The sequence below is a fragment of the Microcaecilia unicolor genome, chromosome 9 (assembly GCF_901765095.1).
Source record: "Microcaecilia unicolor chromosome 9, aMicUni1.1, whole genome shotgun sequence".
Lineage (NCBI taxonomy): Eukaryota > Metazoa > Chordata > Amphibia > Gymnophiona > Siphonopidae > Microcaecilia > Microcaecilia unicolor.
Window position 1 is genome coordinate 24968494 of NC_044039.1, and position 18807 is coordinate 24987300.

General features: G+C 44.5%; 1 protein-coding gene across 2 annotated transcripts in view; it reads left to right on the forward strand.

The window, feature by feature from the left end:
- The first annotated feature begins 2207 nt into the window (after window positions 1-2207).
- Window positions 2208-18807, forward strand: part of NEDD1 (NEDD1 gamma-tubulin ring complex targeting factor) — a 59365-nt gene continuing 42765 nt past the window's right edge. The window contains exons 1-7 of one of the 2 annotated variants that reach the window (XM_030215085.1): window positions 2208-2291; window positions 3780-3923; window positions 8030-8124; window positions 10528-10644; window positions 11658-11798; window positions 17814-18043; window positions 18240-18441. In XM_030215085.1, the coding sequence (XP_030070945.1) occupies window positions 3788-3923; window positions 8030-8124; window positions 10528-10644; window positions 11658-11798; window positions 17814-18043; window positions 18240-18441 (921 nt within the window). In that variant the 5' untranslated portion in view covers window positions 2208-2291; window positions 3780-3787. Of the gene's footprint in view, window positions 2292-2410; window positions 2473-3779; window positions 3924-8029; window positions 8125-10527; window positions 10645-11657; window positions 11799-17813; window positions 18044-18239; window positions 18442-18807 lie in introns of those variants that run through there. The other variant, XM_030215086.1, reaches the window with a different exon arrangement.

The window sequence follows — 18807 nt, forward strand, 5'->3', positions numbered from 1 at the left end:
GGGTCACCCTTGGCATCTGTGTCTACCTATAATCTGGATCTGCTGTTTCCTACCACAAACAAAATGGTCTAAAAGATTCTCATTCATTCCAGCTTTCTGCAAAGGTGTGGGAGAAGGAACAAAGCGACCACACTGACTCTTTCAAAGGCAAATTTTAAATACTCTGAGGGTTTTTTTTTGCTGGCACATGAATGAATCAATGGTCATAAATCTCCTTGGTATAAGCCTCACTGCATCAGCCCCGGTAAGAAAGCAAGTGGGTCTGCACTAAATATATCCCATGGAAAAAGCTCTTTGTGATTACAATCACATCAGCACGTGTATTAGTGAGATTCAAGCGCTGGTCCACTACGAGCCATATACTCATACTCCTTCCCAAAATTTCTTCCAACGGTGGTGTTTCCATTTCATTTAAAACAATCCATAATACTTCCAGTATTCTGTCCACCTGCTCATACTGATACTAACCAGTCAATTGCATACTTTAGATAGTGCCCCAGCACTCACCATTTAACTAGCAAAGCAGCTGAAGACCGCCCATCTCAGTTCTTTCTTTCTCTGAGGGTGCGACATCTGCCTCAACCAGTCAGAAAACATACTGTGTAGGTAGATAGTGGCTTGTATCATAGTAGCATAGTAGATGAAGGCAGAAAAAGACCTGCACGGTCCATCCAGTCTGCCTACCAAGATAAACTCATATGTGCTACTTTATGTGTATACCTGACCTCAGGGGAATATCTGGACTTCGCTGGTAGGGGGGTCCAGAGCCGAGGTGAGGGGGCACATTTTAGCCCCCCCCCCCCGCCAGAACCACCTCCGAGGCCCGCCCGACGACCGTCTCAACCGCCGCTGACCCTCCGCCCGCTGTCGCCTACCTTTGCTGGCGGGGGACCCCAATCCCCACCAGCCGAAGCCGTCTTCCTTTGCTGTTTGTTTCTTCTTTCTGAGTCTGACGTCCTGCACGAACACAACATGCAGGACGTCAGAGTCAGACTCAGAAAGAAGAATCAAACAACGAAGGAAGACGGCTTCGGCTGGTGGGGGTTGGGGTCCCCTGCCAGCAAAGGCAGGCGACGGCAGGTTGGCGGCGGGGGGGGGGGGGGGGGTGTGTGCGAGGGACGTCAGTAGGAGGGTCCAGGGCCAAATCTACGGAGGCCCTGGCCCCATTACAGATACGCCCCTGCCTGACCTTGATCTGTATCTGCCATTTTCAGGGCACAGACCGTATAAGTCTGCCCAGCACTATCCCCGCCTCCCAACCACCTGCCCCTCCTCCCAACCACCGGCTCTGGCACAGACCGTATAAGTCTGCCCAGCACTATCCCCACCTCCCAACCACCTGCCCCTCCTCCCAACCACCGGCTCTGGCACAGACCGTATAAGTCTGCCCAGCACCATCCCCACCTCCCAACCACCTGTCCCGCCTCCCACCACCGGCTCTGGCACAGACCGTATAAGTCTGCCCAGCACTATCCCCGCCTCTCAACCACCTGCCCCTCCTCCCAACCACCGGCTCTGGCACAGACCGTATAAGTCTGCCCAGCACTATCCCCACCTCCCAACCACCTGCCCCTCCTCCCAACCACCGGCTCTGGCACAGACCGTATAAGTCTGCCCAGCATTATCCCCGCCACCCAGCCACCAGCCCCGCTTCCCACCACCGGTTCTGGCACAGACCATATAAGTCTGCCCAGCACTATCCCCGCCTCCCAACCACCGGCTCTGGCACAGACTGTATAAGTCTGCCCAGCACCATCCCCGCCTCCCAACCACCGGCTCTGCCACCCAATCTCGGCTAAGCTCCTTAGGATCCATTCCTTCTCAACAGGATTCCTTTATGTTCATCCCACGCATTTTTGAATTCCGTTACCGTTTTCATCTCCACCACAATCTCGTTTCACGTCCTCTCGTTCTATCGCCTTCCCCCATCTTTTTCTACTATGAAAACGCAGAGTCCTCATGACACGCCTCGCTGGCTTCGGATTATGGCTAAATGCACGAAAGCGCATCTTCACAGCGCTCCCCAGTAAGCTATTTGTAATTAGAAAGCGGCTATTTGGCTATCCTTACATACTTTTAGGGAGCACCGGTACTGAATCGACGTCGTCGCCTTCCCTCCACCGACTGCACTTAAGTTCCGGACTGTTGACTTGTTGCTGCGCTCTCCTCTGACGCAACTTCCTGTTTCCGGCTAGGCGCGCCGGGATGGGATGCAGCGGGGAGAGTGAAGTTTGCGTGTGAAGCGTAGGCGAAACGGGGCACTGGAGGAGGACAACTGTGGGCGACCTCAGGTATGAGTTTGACCGGGGGGGGGAGGGGGGTGTTTGAGGGAGAGGTGAGAGTGGAAGCTAGTGGGAGAGATGGCAAGAGCTATAGAAATGATAAGTAGGAGGAGATCGTGGGGAGGGGCGACCGGTCCCCCGATCCCTGAATGAATGCGTGTGAGCAGGGGTTGCTCAAGCGTGTGAAAGTGTGAGCGCAGCCGAATGCGTGCGACTTGAGAGGCGTATTTTCAAAGCACTTAGCCTTCCAAAGTTCCATAGGTTTCTATGGAACTTTGGCTTTGAAAATTGGTATCTTTGGAAAGAATAGCCCAGGTACCTGCAGAAGAAGTCTTCTGGTACTGTAGCTCTGATTGGCACAAATTCCAATTGAAAGTCCGAAGGAAGAGCAGGAAATTGGGGAGCAGCTATAGACTTTAGAGAATACTGCCTGCTTTCAAGTATTGTATGGTGCTTTAAAACATCTCTAATGCGATTTGTGGAATCACTGGAGCGATTATGTTAGTGAAAAGTGACAAATTGCTTTTTGTGGCACTTATAAACATGTTCATCGTTTACAAACACAGATGGTAGCAGGTGTTCATGGGAATTGTATGTTAGTGGTGTAATTATGGTTAAAGTTCATGTACCTGTAAAAATATGGTAGTGTACATTAGGTACACCTTTATTATTTACTTTTTCTTTCTGATTTGATATTTACTGTCAAAGATTTTTCATGAGGTTTTTTTTTTTATTTAAATGTTTAAATGTTTTTATCCAGTAGCTTTGGGATTCCACAGAGTATAAGGTTAAAAAATAAAATAAAACAGATTATACAATGTAGCCATTGTATACCTATGGGCAGCATGACAGGGTGTTGTTTACTAAAGCTTAGCTCGAGTTACCTGCAGCAGGCCCCATAAGAATAAAGTGCGTTCTGCTGCAGATAACGCTCTGCTTTAGTAAATGGGGGGGGGGGGGGGGGGGGGGTTAATGCACACCAACCCATTAATGCACATTAGTAGAAGAACTCCCTAAGTAAGTTAGTGAGGTTCACATAATCCCTGAGACTGTGCAGTAAGTAATGCCTGAATAACTCTTTTTCTTTTCTATAATTTAGTTTAATTTTGTCTTGCTGTTAGATGCTGCACACCCAATTTCGTTTTGTTGACTTCTTGTACCAAATGTTGAGGAAATGTTGTGGGAGTATGTGCCTGCCCAGGGGATGCTATGGAGAAAGAGTGTACTCTTTTGGTGTACTCTAAAATCTGAATCATGCAGAAAGTAACTTTTTTTTCTTTAAATCATTAACTGTTGTGTAGTGTTGGATTTTAGGCAGCATTTCAACCTAGCAGTTTCTTGAAGTATCTAGTCTGCAAAGCCCCTTTTAAAATTGGCTGCTTTTTCAACTAATATGTACCAGACAGAGGAAGAATTGAACCCAAGTTCTAGTCTCTGTAATTTTTCAAGTTCTCTCCCTCCCCACAGATTCAACAGCAAACCTGTTTTTGTTTATAGGTCTAGTTATGCAGGAAAGCACCAGATTTGCCTCATCAGGAGATGATATTAAAATATGGGACCCTTCTTCCATGACAGTGGTGGAACAGTTCAATCCACATAATGCTTCACATGCAGTTACCTCACTATGTTGGAGCAGTAATAGTATCCTTTACTGTGACAGCTAAATAGCACAATTCTGGAGTTTATGGATATTTAATAATGCAATAATTTGATTTGTGAATTGAAATATTTGGTTGTGCTCACAATGTTGACATGCACTTGGGAAAAATCTACATAATTATATAAGAAACAATGCCATCAAATCAAGGGCCCTGTTTACTAGATGCGCTAGCATTTTTAGTCTGCGCTAATGCTAGAGACAGTCATATAAGTACATAAGTATTGCCATACTGGGAAAGACCAAAGGTCCATCAAGCCCAGCTTCCTGTTTCTAACAGTGGCCAATTCAGCTCACAGATACCCGGCAAGATCCCAAAAATGTACAAAACATTTTATACTGCTTATCCCAGAAATAGTGGATTTTCCCCAAGTCCATTTAATAACGGTCTATGGACCTGATTATTGATAGTTAAGGGCTCGTTGCTCAATTAAATTGCATGTATGCACATCTTGGGTGCACACACAGATCTGGGCACCGTGTATAGAATCCAGAGGTTACTTTGTAAAGTACTTCTATGTGCACATATTATTTCTAGCACATACACATACAGACACGTGTAAGTATATGTGCATGTTTCCCCTGAGGTAATGTTATAACGGTTCATAGGCATTTGGGACCCCTTTTACCAAGTGGCGGTAAAAGGGGCCCTCTATAGTCGATGACCTAACTTATGTTAAAACTCACTTTATCACTTAGAAACCTCTATGCAATACCATAATGCATTCCTCTGTACCATGTACAGTGGGGGAAATAAGTATTTGATCCCTTGCTGATTTTGTAAGTTTGCCCACTGACAAAGACATGAGCAGCCCATAATTGAAGGGTAGGTTATTGGTAACAGTGAGAGATAGCACATCACAAATTAAATCCGGAAAATCACATTGTGGAAAGTATATGAATTTATTTGCATTCTGCAGAGGGAAATAAGTATTTGATCCCTCTGGCAAACAAGACCTAATACTTGGTGGCAAAACCCTTGTTGGCAAGCACAGCGGTCAGACGTCTTCTGTAGTTGATGATGAGGTTTGCACACATGTCAGGAGGAATTTTGGTCCACTCCTCTTTGCAGATCATCTCTAAATCATTAAGAGTTCTGGGCTGTCGCTTGGCAACTCGCAGCTTCAGCTCCCTCCATAAGTTTTCAATGGGATTAAGGTCTGGTGACTGGCTAGGCCACTCCATGACCCTAATGTGCTTCTTCCTGAGCCACTCCTTTGTTGCCTTGGCTGTATGTTTTGGGTCATTGTCGTGCTGGAAGACCCAGCCACGACCCATTTTTAAGGCCCTGGCGGAGGGAAGGAGGTTGTCACTCAGAATTGTATGGTACATGGCCCCATCCATTCTCCCATTGATGCGGTGAAGTAGTCCTGTGCCCTTAGCAGAGAAACACCCCCAAAACATAACATTTCCACCTCCATGCTTGACAGTGGGGACGGTGTTCTTTGGGTCATAGGCAGCATTTCTCTTCCTCCAAACACGGCGAGTTGAGTTCATGCCAAAGAGCTCAATTTTTGTCTCATCTGACCACAGCACCTTCTCCCAATCACTCTCGGCATCATCCAGGTGTTCACTGGCAAACTTCAGACGGGCCGTCACATGTGCCTTCCGGAGCAGGGGGACCTTGCGGGCACTGCAGGATTGCAATCCGTTATGTCGTAATGTGTTACCAATGGTTTTCGTGGTGACAGTGGTCCCAGCTGCCTTGAGATCATTGACAAGTTCCCCCCTTGTAGTTGTAGGCTGATTTCTAACCTTCCTCATGATCAAGGATACCCCACGAGGTGAGATTTTGCGTGGAGCCCCAGATCTTTGTCGATTGACAGTCATTTTGTACTTCTTCCATTTTCTTACTATGGCACCAACAGTTGTCTCCTTCTCGCCCAGCGTCTTACTGATGGTTTGTAGCCCATTCCAGCCTTGTGCAGGTGTATGATCTTGTCCCTGACATCCTTAGACAGCTCCTTGCTCTTGGCCATTTTGTAGAGGTTAGAGTCTGACTGATTCACTGAGTCTGTGGACAGGTGTCTTTCATACAGGTGACCATTGCCGACAGCTGTCTGTCATGCAGGTAACGAGTTGATTTGGAGCATCTACCTGGTCTGTAGGGGCCAGATCTCTTACTGGTTGGTGGGGGATCAAATACTTATTTCCCTCTGCAGAATGCAAATAAATTCATATACTTTCCACAATGTGATTTTCCGGATTTAATTTGTGATGTGCTATCTCTCACTGTTACCAATAACCTACCCTTCAATTATGGGCTGCTCATGTCTTTGTCAGTGGGCAAACTTACAAAATCAGCAAGGGATCAAATACTTATTTCCCCCACTGTATGTATGCACCTAAATGTAATACCATTTGAAATCCTGTACCCGGAAATGGCGATCGCCATCACGGCATAATGTAAGCCACATTGAGCCTGCAAATAGGTGGGAAAATGTGGGATACAAATGCTACAAATAAATAAGCCTAGCTGTTGTGTTTTGAGCAGTCTGTAGTTAAGCGTGTTAAATTGTGCACATTGATATAGAAATCAGCATGGATCTTTAATTATTTAAAGCATTTATATCCCACATTTTCCCACTAAAGTGCAGGCTCAGTGTGGCTTACACTAATCTGTAGGGAGGCTACAGTGCATGAAGTACAATTATACAGTTGATAGTAAGATAGTAAATATCATTTAAAACAACAATGTGTTAAAGGTAGTAAAGATAATTAGTGTCCTTGAACCTTGTTAAGACTAAAAGTTGAACAAAATTATGTTGAACCTGGAGAGTAAGCTTTTTTTTTAAACAGTATGGCCTTCAATAATTTTCTGAAATTTAGGTAGATCTGGGTAGAATTTACTGATTTGGGTAAAGCATTCCACAATTGTGTGCCTATCAAAGTAAAGTTGCACACATAACTGATAATCACTGCCATACAGGGGCGTAGCCAGACCTCGCGGTGGGAGGGGGCCAGAGACCAAGGTTGGGGGGGGCAATTTTGGTTTCTCGCCGCCCGCCTTCCGCTCCCCCCCCCCCCCCCCCCCCCCCGTCGCTCCCTTCCCACCCACTGCTTCAGCAAGTACCTTGGCTGGCGGGGATCCCCAACACTCGCCAGATGAAGCCTTCTCCAGCGCCGCCGTGTTGCCTGCCCTGCTCTCTCTTCCCCCTCACGTCCTGTACGTTCCTTTTAGTGCAACTTTTCAATTTCACTAAAAGGAATGTGCAGGACGTGGGGGGGAAGAAAGGGCAGTCAACACGGTGGCACCGGAGACCAGCATTGGACAAGGCTTCAGCTGGTGCATCCAGCTTTTCCTACCTAAGTGCACAACTATGGAACGCATTACCAAAAGCAGTAAAAACTACGCTAGACCACCTAAATTTTCGGAAAGCACTAAAGACAGACCTGTTCAGGAGAGCATACCCCACCGACCCAACATAAAAATACCTGGACACTTGCGACACAATGTAACCAAAGACCTTAATGGACATTACCTGACTCTTCTTCCCTCTTTCCCTCTCTAAGTTCCCTCCAATTGTACCTACCATACATGTACCTCATTCTACCACGATATCACTTTGTATTCATTCATACCATGTATTTGTTCAGACCGGAATCGGCTAACGCCGTTAACGGTTATATGTAAGCCACATTGAGTCTGCAAAAAGGTGGGAAAATGTGGGATACAAATGTAACTAATAATAATAAAAAAACAAATTGAAGCCTAATAACAGGATCAAAAAACATACACATTTAACTGCAGTGGAATTCAGAAACAGAGATATAATATGATGTAAGCATAATAGTGATGGAATATCTAATAAGCACACTATTAGAACAATCAGATAACATTGGTTGCTATGATACTAATGCTTTTCTACAATACAGCTTGCCATATAGCTGGGGTCAAGATGGGTGGTACAGTCAGTTGGCATAAATGGGTGGCTATCTGTCCCCATTACCAACGAGGGCATAAGTTCCTTTACTTCTATTTTTAAACGATAGTGCGGTGACTGATGAGTACCATCTTCAATGCTGCCATTTAAGGAGAGGTAAAATGATCCCCTGAATTATTTTGCATCATCCATAACTCTGGATTCAGATCATTATCTGGTGTCCGCTTCTGGCAGCGGCGATAAAATAGTAGTTTCGAGCTGCAAGTCGAAACCTGTTCCGCTTTTAGAGCTCGCCGAAGGTGTAAGTATAATCACATTTCTGGTTTTCGTTACCTTTTTTTTGTATCTTTCTGTCCTGCTGGGTAGTTTGTGGTCTAATGTGGCTATAGTTAAGAGCAGGCTCGCTGGAATTCTGCTGTATTAGTTATCTTTTGTTCCTATCCCCCCCCCCCCCCCCGATAGCCACATTTGACGGCCAGGATTGGCACCTGGCTGGTTAAGGAGTCCTCTTATTAAGCTGTGGTAAAAAGGGCCTGCAGTAGCGGCGGGGGCTGTTTTTTGCCGTGAGCTGTGGCCCGTTTTACCGCAGCAGGTAAAAAAAGGCTGAAAATGGCCATAGCCATGCGGTAAGATTACTCTTACCGCGTGGCCATGCGAAGGAGAGCACTTACTGCCGGGTAACTGCGGCGCTAGAAAATAGTGCCCAATTTTCCCTAGCGTGCGAAATAGCGAGTACTAGGGCCGGAACTACCCCTGGTGCCCATGTTCGGCCGGCGGTAGCTCCGTATTGTTGTGCAGTAAGCCCATGTTGGGCTTACTGCCACTTTTGTAAAAGGGCTTCTGTATGCAGAATGACTTGCTATCTGCCGATTATTCAGCGGTACATGGCCGGCCATGTATCGCTGAATGTTGCTGATAGCAGCTAGCCAATTATATCAAGAGATATAACCAGCTATCCGCTGATTTCTAAAATCAGACTAGTTAAGTTTGGTGGCCATATTTGGCTGCGTGAAACCCTGGAATATCTTTGGCCAGTCTGGCTTTAACCGGCCAGCACTAAAATATTGGCTTGGCCAGTTAAAATCTGACTGCCCAAAGTTAAACCGGGTATTCAGCACCAGAAACAGCCCAGCATTGAATATTTGCTCTCGGTGCTGACCACAATAGTTAGCCGGTCTAACTCCCACAGTCTGAAAATTGACCTCTATGTAACTATAATTTTATTGTGCTTGATGTAAGCTTCCTCAGACCCCTGGGGGGGGGGGGGGGGGGGTGGAATAGAAGCAGGTTTTCAATGCCCAACTAAGATACTGTAAAGTAATTCATAAAAATTGTTACGTGCAAAATCAGATGGAAGACTAAGAACATATTGATAACCTGGAACCAATGAATGGAATGGATATGTGGAGATTATTGATCCAGTAGGTTATATTTTTATAAGTACATAAGTAATGCCATACTGGGAAAAGACCAAAGGTCCATCGAGCCCAGCATCCTGTCCTCGACAGCGGCCAATCCAGGTCAAAGGCACCTGGCGAGCTTCCCAAACGTACAAACATTTTATACGTTAATCCCGAAATTGTGGATTTTTCCCAAGTCTATTTAGTAGAGGTCTATGGACTTGTCCTTTAGGAGACCCTCCAACCCCCTTTTAAACTCTGCCAAGCTAACCGCCTTCACTACGTTCTCCGGCAACTAATTCCAGAGTTTAATTACGTGTTGGGTGAAGAAACGTTTTCTCCTATTTGTTTTAAATGTACTACACTGTAGTTTAATCGCATGCCCCCTAGTCCTAGTATTTTTGGAAAGCGTGAACAGACGCTTCACTTCCACCTGTTCCACTCCACTCATTATTTTATATATTCAGTTACTTTGAAAACCACTTAGGCTGAACTTTTTGATCTAGGGAAGCTGGTGTATAAGGGGCTGTATAATACTAATTGGCATGCACAGTATTACATAATGAAGATAGGAAGAGTAAGAACTTTAAAATACAATCTGTGATAAAACATCATTTTACTTTGTATAGTACAGCCAGAGTTAGATCCAACCTAATCCCTTGGCAAAATATACCAGCATTTTTGTCCCCCGCCAGCTGTAGTAAAAGGCACCGGCAGGCAGGAGGAAGCGGACCTCGGCGGGGGAGGGTTGATGGCGGTAGGGGGGTCCAGGGCGAAATCTGCGGGGGCCCAGGCCCCTGTGACCCCACGCAGATACGCCCCTGGTCTACACGCACCCAATGGAGTTACTGCCAGTTAACGCATGGCTCTTATGGTAATTTCAGTTTTGACGTGTATCGGATGCGCGCCAAGTGGCATTTGACGCATGAGACTTTACTGCCAGGTCAATGGCTGGTGGTAAGGTCGCAGACCGAAAATGGATACACGGCAGTTTTGATTATGCCACGCGTCCGTTTTCGGCAAAAATAAAAAAAAGGCCTTTTTTACAGGCATGCTGAAAAATGGATCGACGCGCACCCAAAACCCGCGCCTACCGCAAGCCATTTTTCAGCGCAACTTAGTAAAAGGACCCCAAAAAACAAAACAAACTTCAGTGACATCCTTAAAATTTCAATCTAAAAAGTCGTTACAGAGCAATGCGTCTTTAGTAGTGTCCTGAACTGTTGTATACTAGCAGGTAATAAAATTTTGTCTGGGTGGGAAAAACAAAAGTAATGCCAATAACTATGCCATTTGTTTTCCAGAAAAAGCAGACGTGTGTAAATTTAAATTCAAGCTCCCAGTATCTTGTGAGTGGAGGCCTTGATAATACAGTGAATATTTGGGATTTAAAATCCAAGAGACTTCATCGATCCATAAAGGTAAAAAGAGCGCACTTTGAGATGGCAATGGGTAAAGAGATTTTTTTGCATTTGATAGGACTGGATCAGCCAGCAGAATTTTTTTTTCTATTGGTTTTGTGCCTCGTAGAGTTTCTCTTTTTAAGAGTTAACAGTAGTTCTCAGGGTTCTATGAATGTGAACTCTCATCGAAACGGCTTTCACTGTTCACTATTCTAAATGTAACAAGGTTAGAGAATGACACGGGGACAAAGTTTGTCCCCGTCCCCATGGGTTCTGTCTCCATCCCCACCCCGTCCCCGCAGGTTCTGCCTCCGTCCCCTTCCCATCCCCGTGGGCTCCGTCCTCATCTGCAGAAGCCTTGAACACTTATGATTTTATATTTAAATCTTTTTATTAAAGTATAAAAAGGAACAATATGCTGTGCGACTGCTGTGTATAAATTACAAATAGAGAACAATAATAACGATGAGCAGCTATAATAACCCTCCTTCCCACCACCACCCTCTACCCTTCCAACCCCAACAATAGGTGATTTCTATCTACTACACCAAGGAATCCTAAATCACACTGTTACAATGTCCAGGGGTATAAATACAACTTGTTCTAAATGCCCTAGAGGGGAAAATTATGCCCTATGAAGCACTGTTACGGTTTTTAAATCTGTGGGTAAATAAGAAGTCGTCAACAATCTCAGGATTCAGTCTGGCTCTCCTGTCTTCCACAGTCCTTCCTGCAACAGAAGATGTCTTCTTAGAAGATGTGCTGGTAGCAGGAATGTACAGGATCCCCCATGCAAATGTTGTTAGTTGTAGCCAGCTTGTTTGCTTGTTTTTCCAAAAAATCAAGATATCTTTGTAGGCATCACTTAAACTTAAAAACAGTCCAGTGCATTAACAGGCTTCAAAGTAGAAAATGACACGAGGGCAAAGTTTGTCCCCGTCTCCATGAGCTCTGTCCCCATCACCATCCCCGCAGTTACTGCCGTTCCCCGTCACCGTGTCATTCTCTAATGTGGATGTTCTTTATTCCAGGATCACAAAGACGAAGTGACGTGTGTAACCTTTAATGGGAATGATGGCTATGTGGCCTCTGGCTCGACAAGCGGTGAAATTATTTTGCACAATGTAACTACCAACTTATCCAGCACCCCCTTTGGTCATGGGAGCAGCCAGGTACGGTATAGATGCTGAAATTTTCCACCTTTGGTAGAACTAATGATGTTTCAGCAACCTGTTTTTAAAAGGATCTTTTTAACTGTGGTTTTTTAAATAAATTTTGCACGAACATAATTATTAGGGCACCAGTTTTGAATTCTCGGTTTTTGGCTGCGGTATTAAAATGCTTGTATATTTTGCCAAGGGATTAGGTTGGATCTAACTCTGGCTGTCTTTGGATGAGGCAGAGAACTAGAGGACATGAATTGTGATTTGGGGGGGGGGGGCAGACTCAGGAATAATGTCAGAAAGTATTTTTTCACGGGAGAAGTTGCTGGATATGTGGACTGCTGTCCTGCGGGAGGTGGTGGAGATGAAAACAGTAATGGAATTCAAACATGCGTGGGATAAACACAAAGGAATCCTGTTTAGAAGGAATGGATCCACGGAATCTTAGCGGAGATTGGGCGGCAACACCGGTAATTGGGAAGCAGAACCAGTACTGGGCAGACTTCTACAGTTTGTGCCCTGATTGTGACTGAATAGATATGGATGGGCTGGAGTTGTAAATTTTAAGGGGTTTCGACGTTATCTTCAGAACTTTTAGTACAAGAACAATGCCGGGCAGACTTCTACGGTCTGTGCCCTGAAAATAGCAAGGATAAATCAAACTCGGGTACACATTAAAGTATTGTATATCACATATAATGAGTTTATTTTGTTGGGCAGACTGGATGGAGTAGAAACTAGTAATGTTAGATTTGACCATAGCTTTTGGTTTGTTAGACTGAAATACAGGGCTGCAGAAACAGGAAGTTATGTCAAAGTGAGGCAGGGCGTGACAGAGGGAAAATGGGAGAACACCAGGGAAAATAAATGGTCACGTAAGCATAATTTCACCTTATGTTGTTGTTGTGAAAGTATTGGGGTGGGGGTGGGGGAATCTGTTGCAGTTTGTGTGTGGCTGGGTAGTGGTGCTGCAATGAGGGAGGATTCAAGGGTGGCTTTGTTTCATATTGGTGTGGTCTCTTGGCGGCTACAAAATTAGTAAACGGTCTTGAACGCAAAAATTATAGGGACAGGCTTATGAACCTCAACATGTATATGCTGGAAGAGAGGAGGGAGAGAGGAGACATGATAGAAACGTTTAAATATCTCAAGGGCATTTATGTACAGGAAGAGAGCCTTTTTCAAATGAAGGAGAGCTCTGGAATGAGGGGGCATATGACAAAGTTAAGAGGGAATAGGCTTAGGAGTAACCTAAGGAAGTATTATTTCACAGAAAGGGTGGTGGAGGCGTGGAATGGCCTCCCGGTGGAGGTGGTGGAGTCGAGGACTGTTCCAGAATTTAAAAAGGCAAAGGATAAGCACGTGGGATCGCTTAGGAACAGGAAGAATTAGGGGTTACAGAGGATGGGCAGACTGGATGGGTCATATGGCCTTTATCTGCCGTCATGTTTCTATATAAAATTTTAAGTAGCTTATTTAGGTTTCTGTAGTCCTGTAAACAATCTAAACAGTAAGTTCAGATTCAGATATAGCGATACCAAAGTCAGAGTTCCACTTATGCTGAAATAGATCTAACTGGCTGGACATTAAAGGACAGTGGTCTGTATAGTTTTGAGATCAGCTTCCTTTCAGCTCTCAGGCCCAGATGCATTAAAGACGTCGGTAATTCCCGTTCCCTACGGATTCCATAGCGAATCGGTAGGGAATGGGAATGCATCAACGATAGGGAATGCAAATGAGCTACTCGTTGTAGCTCACTTGCATTCTCTATTCCTTCGGTACCTGAGTCGGAGAATCGGGATGTCCATTTTGATTAGGCTCCTCTTCCTGGTCTCTTCAGCCAATCAAAGCGGGCTTAGCTGGCTGTTGTCAGCGAAACGCGCTCTGATTGGCTGAAGAGACCAGGAAGAGGAGCCTAATCTAAAGGGACGTCCTGATTCTCCGGCAACCAGGAAAATAGAAAAATTTTGCTGTGGAGGGGTAAGTGGCACGGCGAAGACAAAATAGAAGGGGGAAAAAAACACGAGCGCCCGCAGAGCAAAAAACTGCGAAAAATAAAACGTCTCTCACAAGCACAGGGAGAGTACGTCCTTAAAGGACGCCTCTCACATGCGCTCCCTGCTTTTTTTTTTTTTTTCTTTACCTTTTTTGGGGGCCCTTTTCCTTTCCGATTCCCTCACAGGAGCCCTAACGAGAGGTTAGACCTCTCGTTAGGGTTTCCTACAGTGAGGGAATCGGAAAAAACGGTAGTGCATCTCATTATAATGGGCTGCAACGGTAGTGCAGCTCATTATAATAGCTTTTCAATCATTTGCATTCCGTTTTCGTTGTCTGCTACCGTGGCAGGGAAAATGCCCTTAGTGCATGCCCGGGGTGAATTACTTGCGTTTTAAACTGGCTGGAACCAGTTTAAAACGCAAGTTGTGGGCTCGTTAGGTTTTGTGCATCTGGGCCTCAGTCTTTTAAATAGTTGCTTCAAATCTCCCCCCCCCCCCCCCCCCCCCCCTCCGAAGAAGCCTGAAAAACTATTTGTTGTGTTTGTGGGGAAAAAAAATTGAACTAACTCAAAAAAAGAGGACAGGCTGGTAAAGTATTGTTTCTGCAACCCAGATCTGGAAAATAAGCATGTATCAAAAGGACCTGCTTTTCAATAAAGCACCTAACTAGAAGCCAGCAAGACCCGTCAGCCAGAGGGAATAACGCATTCTGACAGATTGGTGCCAGTGGAGGTGCTGGTTGCAGCTCTTTGTTTATTTCGTATTTATTCCGCTGAATTTTCTTTCTTTAGATCTCCCTTTTTTCTGTTTTCAATGTATATTTGAGTCCTGCCTTTTCTGTCATCCCTTCTTGTCAGCGCTTTCAGTTACTTTCTTTGTTACTTTCCCTTCAAACCTTTGACATTTACTTTAGTCTGTTGGCTTCTGTTTCTCCCTTATTCTATTTCTGTTGATCTCGTACAGTGGCTGTCATCTTTTTCATATTCACTGTCACGCTGTGTTTTGTTTTGCAGACTTTTTGCAATCACTTGTGCTCTCGCTCTGTCCTCACATGTATTATTCCACTTTTCTCTAAAACACAAAATGTGGCTTAAAATATAAGAATCAAAACACATTAATTATAAACCTATATTACTCTGGTATAATTTCCCAGTCCCATTCCAACCTCGCCGCTCTCAGAAGATAACGGAGCATACCCATCGCCCCGCAATTTACAAACAACAAATTCTATAGAATTATAATTAGTATAAATCCTAAAATAAAACCCAGTTTAAATTACAACATGTTTATCTTTAACAGCTCCCCAGGCTGGTGCCTTTCCGGAGCTCACCAGGCATTTTCAGTGGCGCATAACCAGACAGTGCAGCTGAAAATGCCTGATCAGCGCTTAGGCCAAAACTGGCTATTTTGGGGTGTTCCGGGGGCAGAGATGACACTTAACCAGTTTATGATAACCGCATAAATAGGACCATATAAAACGCAGCCCTACTTTATGCGTTGCTTCATAGCTGGTTAAGTTCTGAATATTGCACTTAATCGGCTCTGTTATGTTCTGAATATTGCACTTAACCGGCTATGTTACGTTCTGTACTGAACTGGCTTGTTACGTGCTGAATATTGCACTGAACCGGCTCTTGTTACGTGCTGAATATTGCACTGAACCGGCTGTGTTATGTGCTGAGTATTAACTGCTATGTTAAGTTCTGTATATTGCACTTAACCAGTTTTTTTATCCGGCTCCCTGTGCCCAGAAATTGAATGCTGGAACCCGGACATGGCCCAGAATTGAATTTCTGGGTTTAACGCCAGCGGCAGTCAGCATAATGCTGATCGTCACTGGCCGAATATCGAGCCCTTCCTTATTATTTGTAAAGGAGAACCCCCTTTATTTTGTCCTTTCAGTGGTAACATGCTGGCAGATACATGATTAACAGTCGCTGGTTATGCCGTTTCAGATTTTCCACTCGATCCATATGCACAATCTTCTACAGGCTGCAGCACTAAGAGCAGCATACATATTCTTTTAAATTGCATATAACACATAGTCATACCTTTAGTTCTGCTCTTGAACAGCAGGTGATGTGAGGCTTGAGACCTTGTCTAGAAGGGTACTGTCTGACACTAGTTTCATCCTTTCTTCCTAATAGCAATTGAAGTACAAGTTATGCTTCTTTCCACATCAGACACTTTGTCCAAATGGGTCCAAATGCCACCTTTGGGTCTTATTAATTAATTCATGAATTCAGATTTATTTACCGCCGTTTTGAAAACATTCACCCAAGATGTTGTACAGGAAGAATATGTCTAATAATTATAGAAGTAAAAATAGCCAAATAACAGTACGTAGTACGGCATAGTATATTACTTGGAAGGACACAGTGACAACGGAGGACCGTATTCCACTGCGTCAATGAATATCAGCAAAGAAGTTAGTGTGTTCAGCAAGGCTGTCCCGTAAGAAAACAGAAGGACGAGGGATCTAATAAACAAAACCTTTTATTCTTCAGGACCCGACACGGTACTGCGTTTCCGCATAAAGCCTGCATCAGGGGTCTGTACATAAGATCACTGAAGGATATAGGAATCTCTGGATAACGGTCTTGATAAAGACTCGATCCAAAAAAAAAATGAAGAATGGTCAGTATGTAATAATGTAATACTGCTGTTCCTTGTGGTTTTAGGCAAGTCACAGCCCTCCATTGCCTCAGGTACAAAATTAGATTGTGAGCTCTCCAAGGACAGGGAAATATCCAGTGTACCTGTCACCTTGAGCTACTACTGAAAAAGGTGTGAGCAAAATCCAAATAAATTAACATCCTATATAATAAAACGCACCTCCAACGTTCTGAAGCCGTAGTTCCGGAACGTTGCAGGAATGCTTCAAGGCTTGATGGCTTCACTTTCTCGGCTTCAGAACGTTGGAGATGCCTTTTATTATATAGGATGTGCTCGGTGCTTTTCTGTAGCACATGGGGGGGAATTTAATATATGCTGATTAAAGTGGAGGAGTGGCTGGAGGGGGGGGCAGGGGAGAGGAGAGCATCGGTGGGTGGCTGGAGGGGGGAGCAAGGGAAAAAAGGAGAATCGCTGGGTGGCTGGAGGGTGGCAGGGGACAGAGGAGACTCGCTGGGTGGCTGGATGGGGGGGGGGCAGGGGAGAGAAGAGCATTGGTGGGTGGCTGGAGGGGGGCAAGGGAAAAAGAATCACTGGGCGGCTGGAGGGGGAGCAGGGGAGAGAGGAGAATCGCTGGGTGGCTGGAGGGGGGACAGAGGAGACACACACGCACCAAGCAGTCTCTCTCTCTCTCTCTCTCTCTCTGTCACATACACTCGCACATTCACTCTCTCACACACAGTCAGTCTCACACATACTCTCTCAAACATACACACTCTGAGGAAAACCTTGCTAGTGCCCGTTTCATTTGTGTCAGAAACGGGCCTGTTTTAGTAGTATAAAATAAATGTAGTTATTGGACTCCTAAAATCAAAAGGCTCAGTTCTGTCTACCCTCTCCTGTACTATTCTTGGACATTTAAATTAAAGTTGTTGTTTTTTTTTTTTTTTTGCTAAGTGGAAAATATTATTGAATAAGCTCTAACTTCCAATTCATGCATTAGTCTTGCTGTCTTCTGAAAAGTTCTTATCTCTGACTACAGTGTAATGCCAGTGATTATAGAAAGGATTTTAAAGATGCTTTTATTTATTTATTTATTTTTTTTACTCTGCTACAGTGTTTCCCAAGTCCGGTCCTGGAGTATCCCTTCCCAGCCAGGTTTTCAGGATAGCCACAATTATATGCATGAAAGAGATTTGTATATAATGGAAGACAAGACAGTGTATGCAAATCAAGGTCATGCGTATTCATTGTGGATGTCTTGAAAACCTGACTGGCAAGGGGTACTCCAGGACTGAACTGTGTGTTTGCTATGAATTCATGGTTCAAAAGAAGCAATGGCAACCAGAGTGAAAAGTAAAAAAAAAATTGAGCAGCACCTTTTATTGAGAAAATCTACCTCTCTTTCTTTCAGCCAATTCGACATCTAAAGTACTCGTTCCTGAAGAAATCTTTACTGGGTAGTGTATCGGATGGTGGAACTGTAACTCTCTGGGATGCAAACACTCAGAACGCTTTCCATGTATTTGACAACGCTCACAAAGCTCCAGCCTCGGGGATTTGTTTTTCTCCCGTCAATGACTTACTATTAGTAACCATTGGTTTGGACAAAAGAATCATTTGTTATGATGCTTCAAGTAAGATGTAAGTACTTCTTTCTTCAAAGAAACTTCTAATACAAAGATGTTTGGCTAGGCAACTGTTGAATACCCTGCACATGTTCTTTCGCTTTCCACTGTGAAATGAAAGTTCAGAGAACCTCAACTTCTTTTTAGTTTGTTTGGCTTATTCTGGTGCACCAGTGTGTTCACGTGTCACTGTTCTGTTTCCTCACCCGTAGACAATTGAGAACCGTGCTAGCTGAATCTTCTCTGACTGCAATAGACTTTATGCCTAACGGGGCATCTCTGGCGATCGGATCTTCACGTGGAAAGATCTACCAGTACGATTTGAGAATGTTGACATCTCCAATAAAAACAGTTGGTGGTCATAAGACTTCAGTGCAATGCATACGGTTCCAGCACAGTAATATCGCTGCAAAAGTAAGGAAACGTTGATTAAGAGAACACCTAAAAATGATTTAACCGTGAGCCAATTGCTAGCTTATGTGATTGAATTTGTAGATTGTGATAGAAAATTGCTGTTTTTTTTAATGGTTCAGGAAGGGGTGATATTGGGATTTTGTTTTTTTTGTTCCCCCCCCTTCTCCCCAGGTGATGCTCTCGTAAAGCTTGTTAAGGGGCACTTTTACCAAACTGTGGTAACAAAGTGACTTTACTGTGTGCTTACGTGGGTCATTCCCACATGCTAAGGCCATTTTTACCACGTGAGTAAAATGGCTGAATTTCTGATATTTTTTTTTCTATTAATGGCCACTCACTGCTTTTCCCATTAGCGAATGAGCCTCT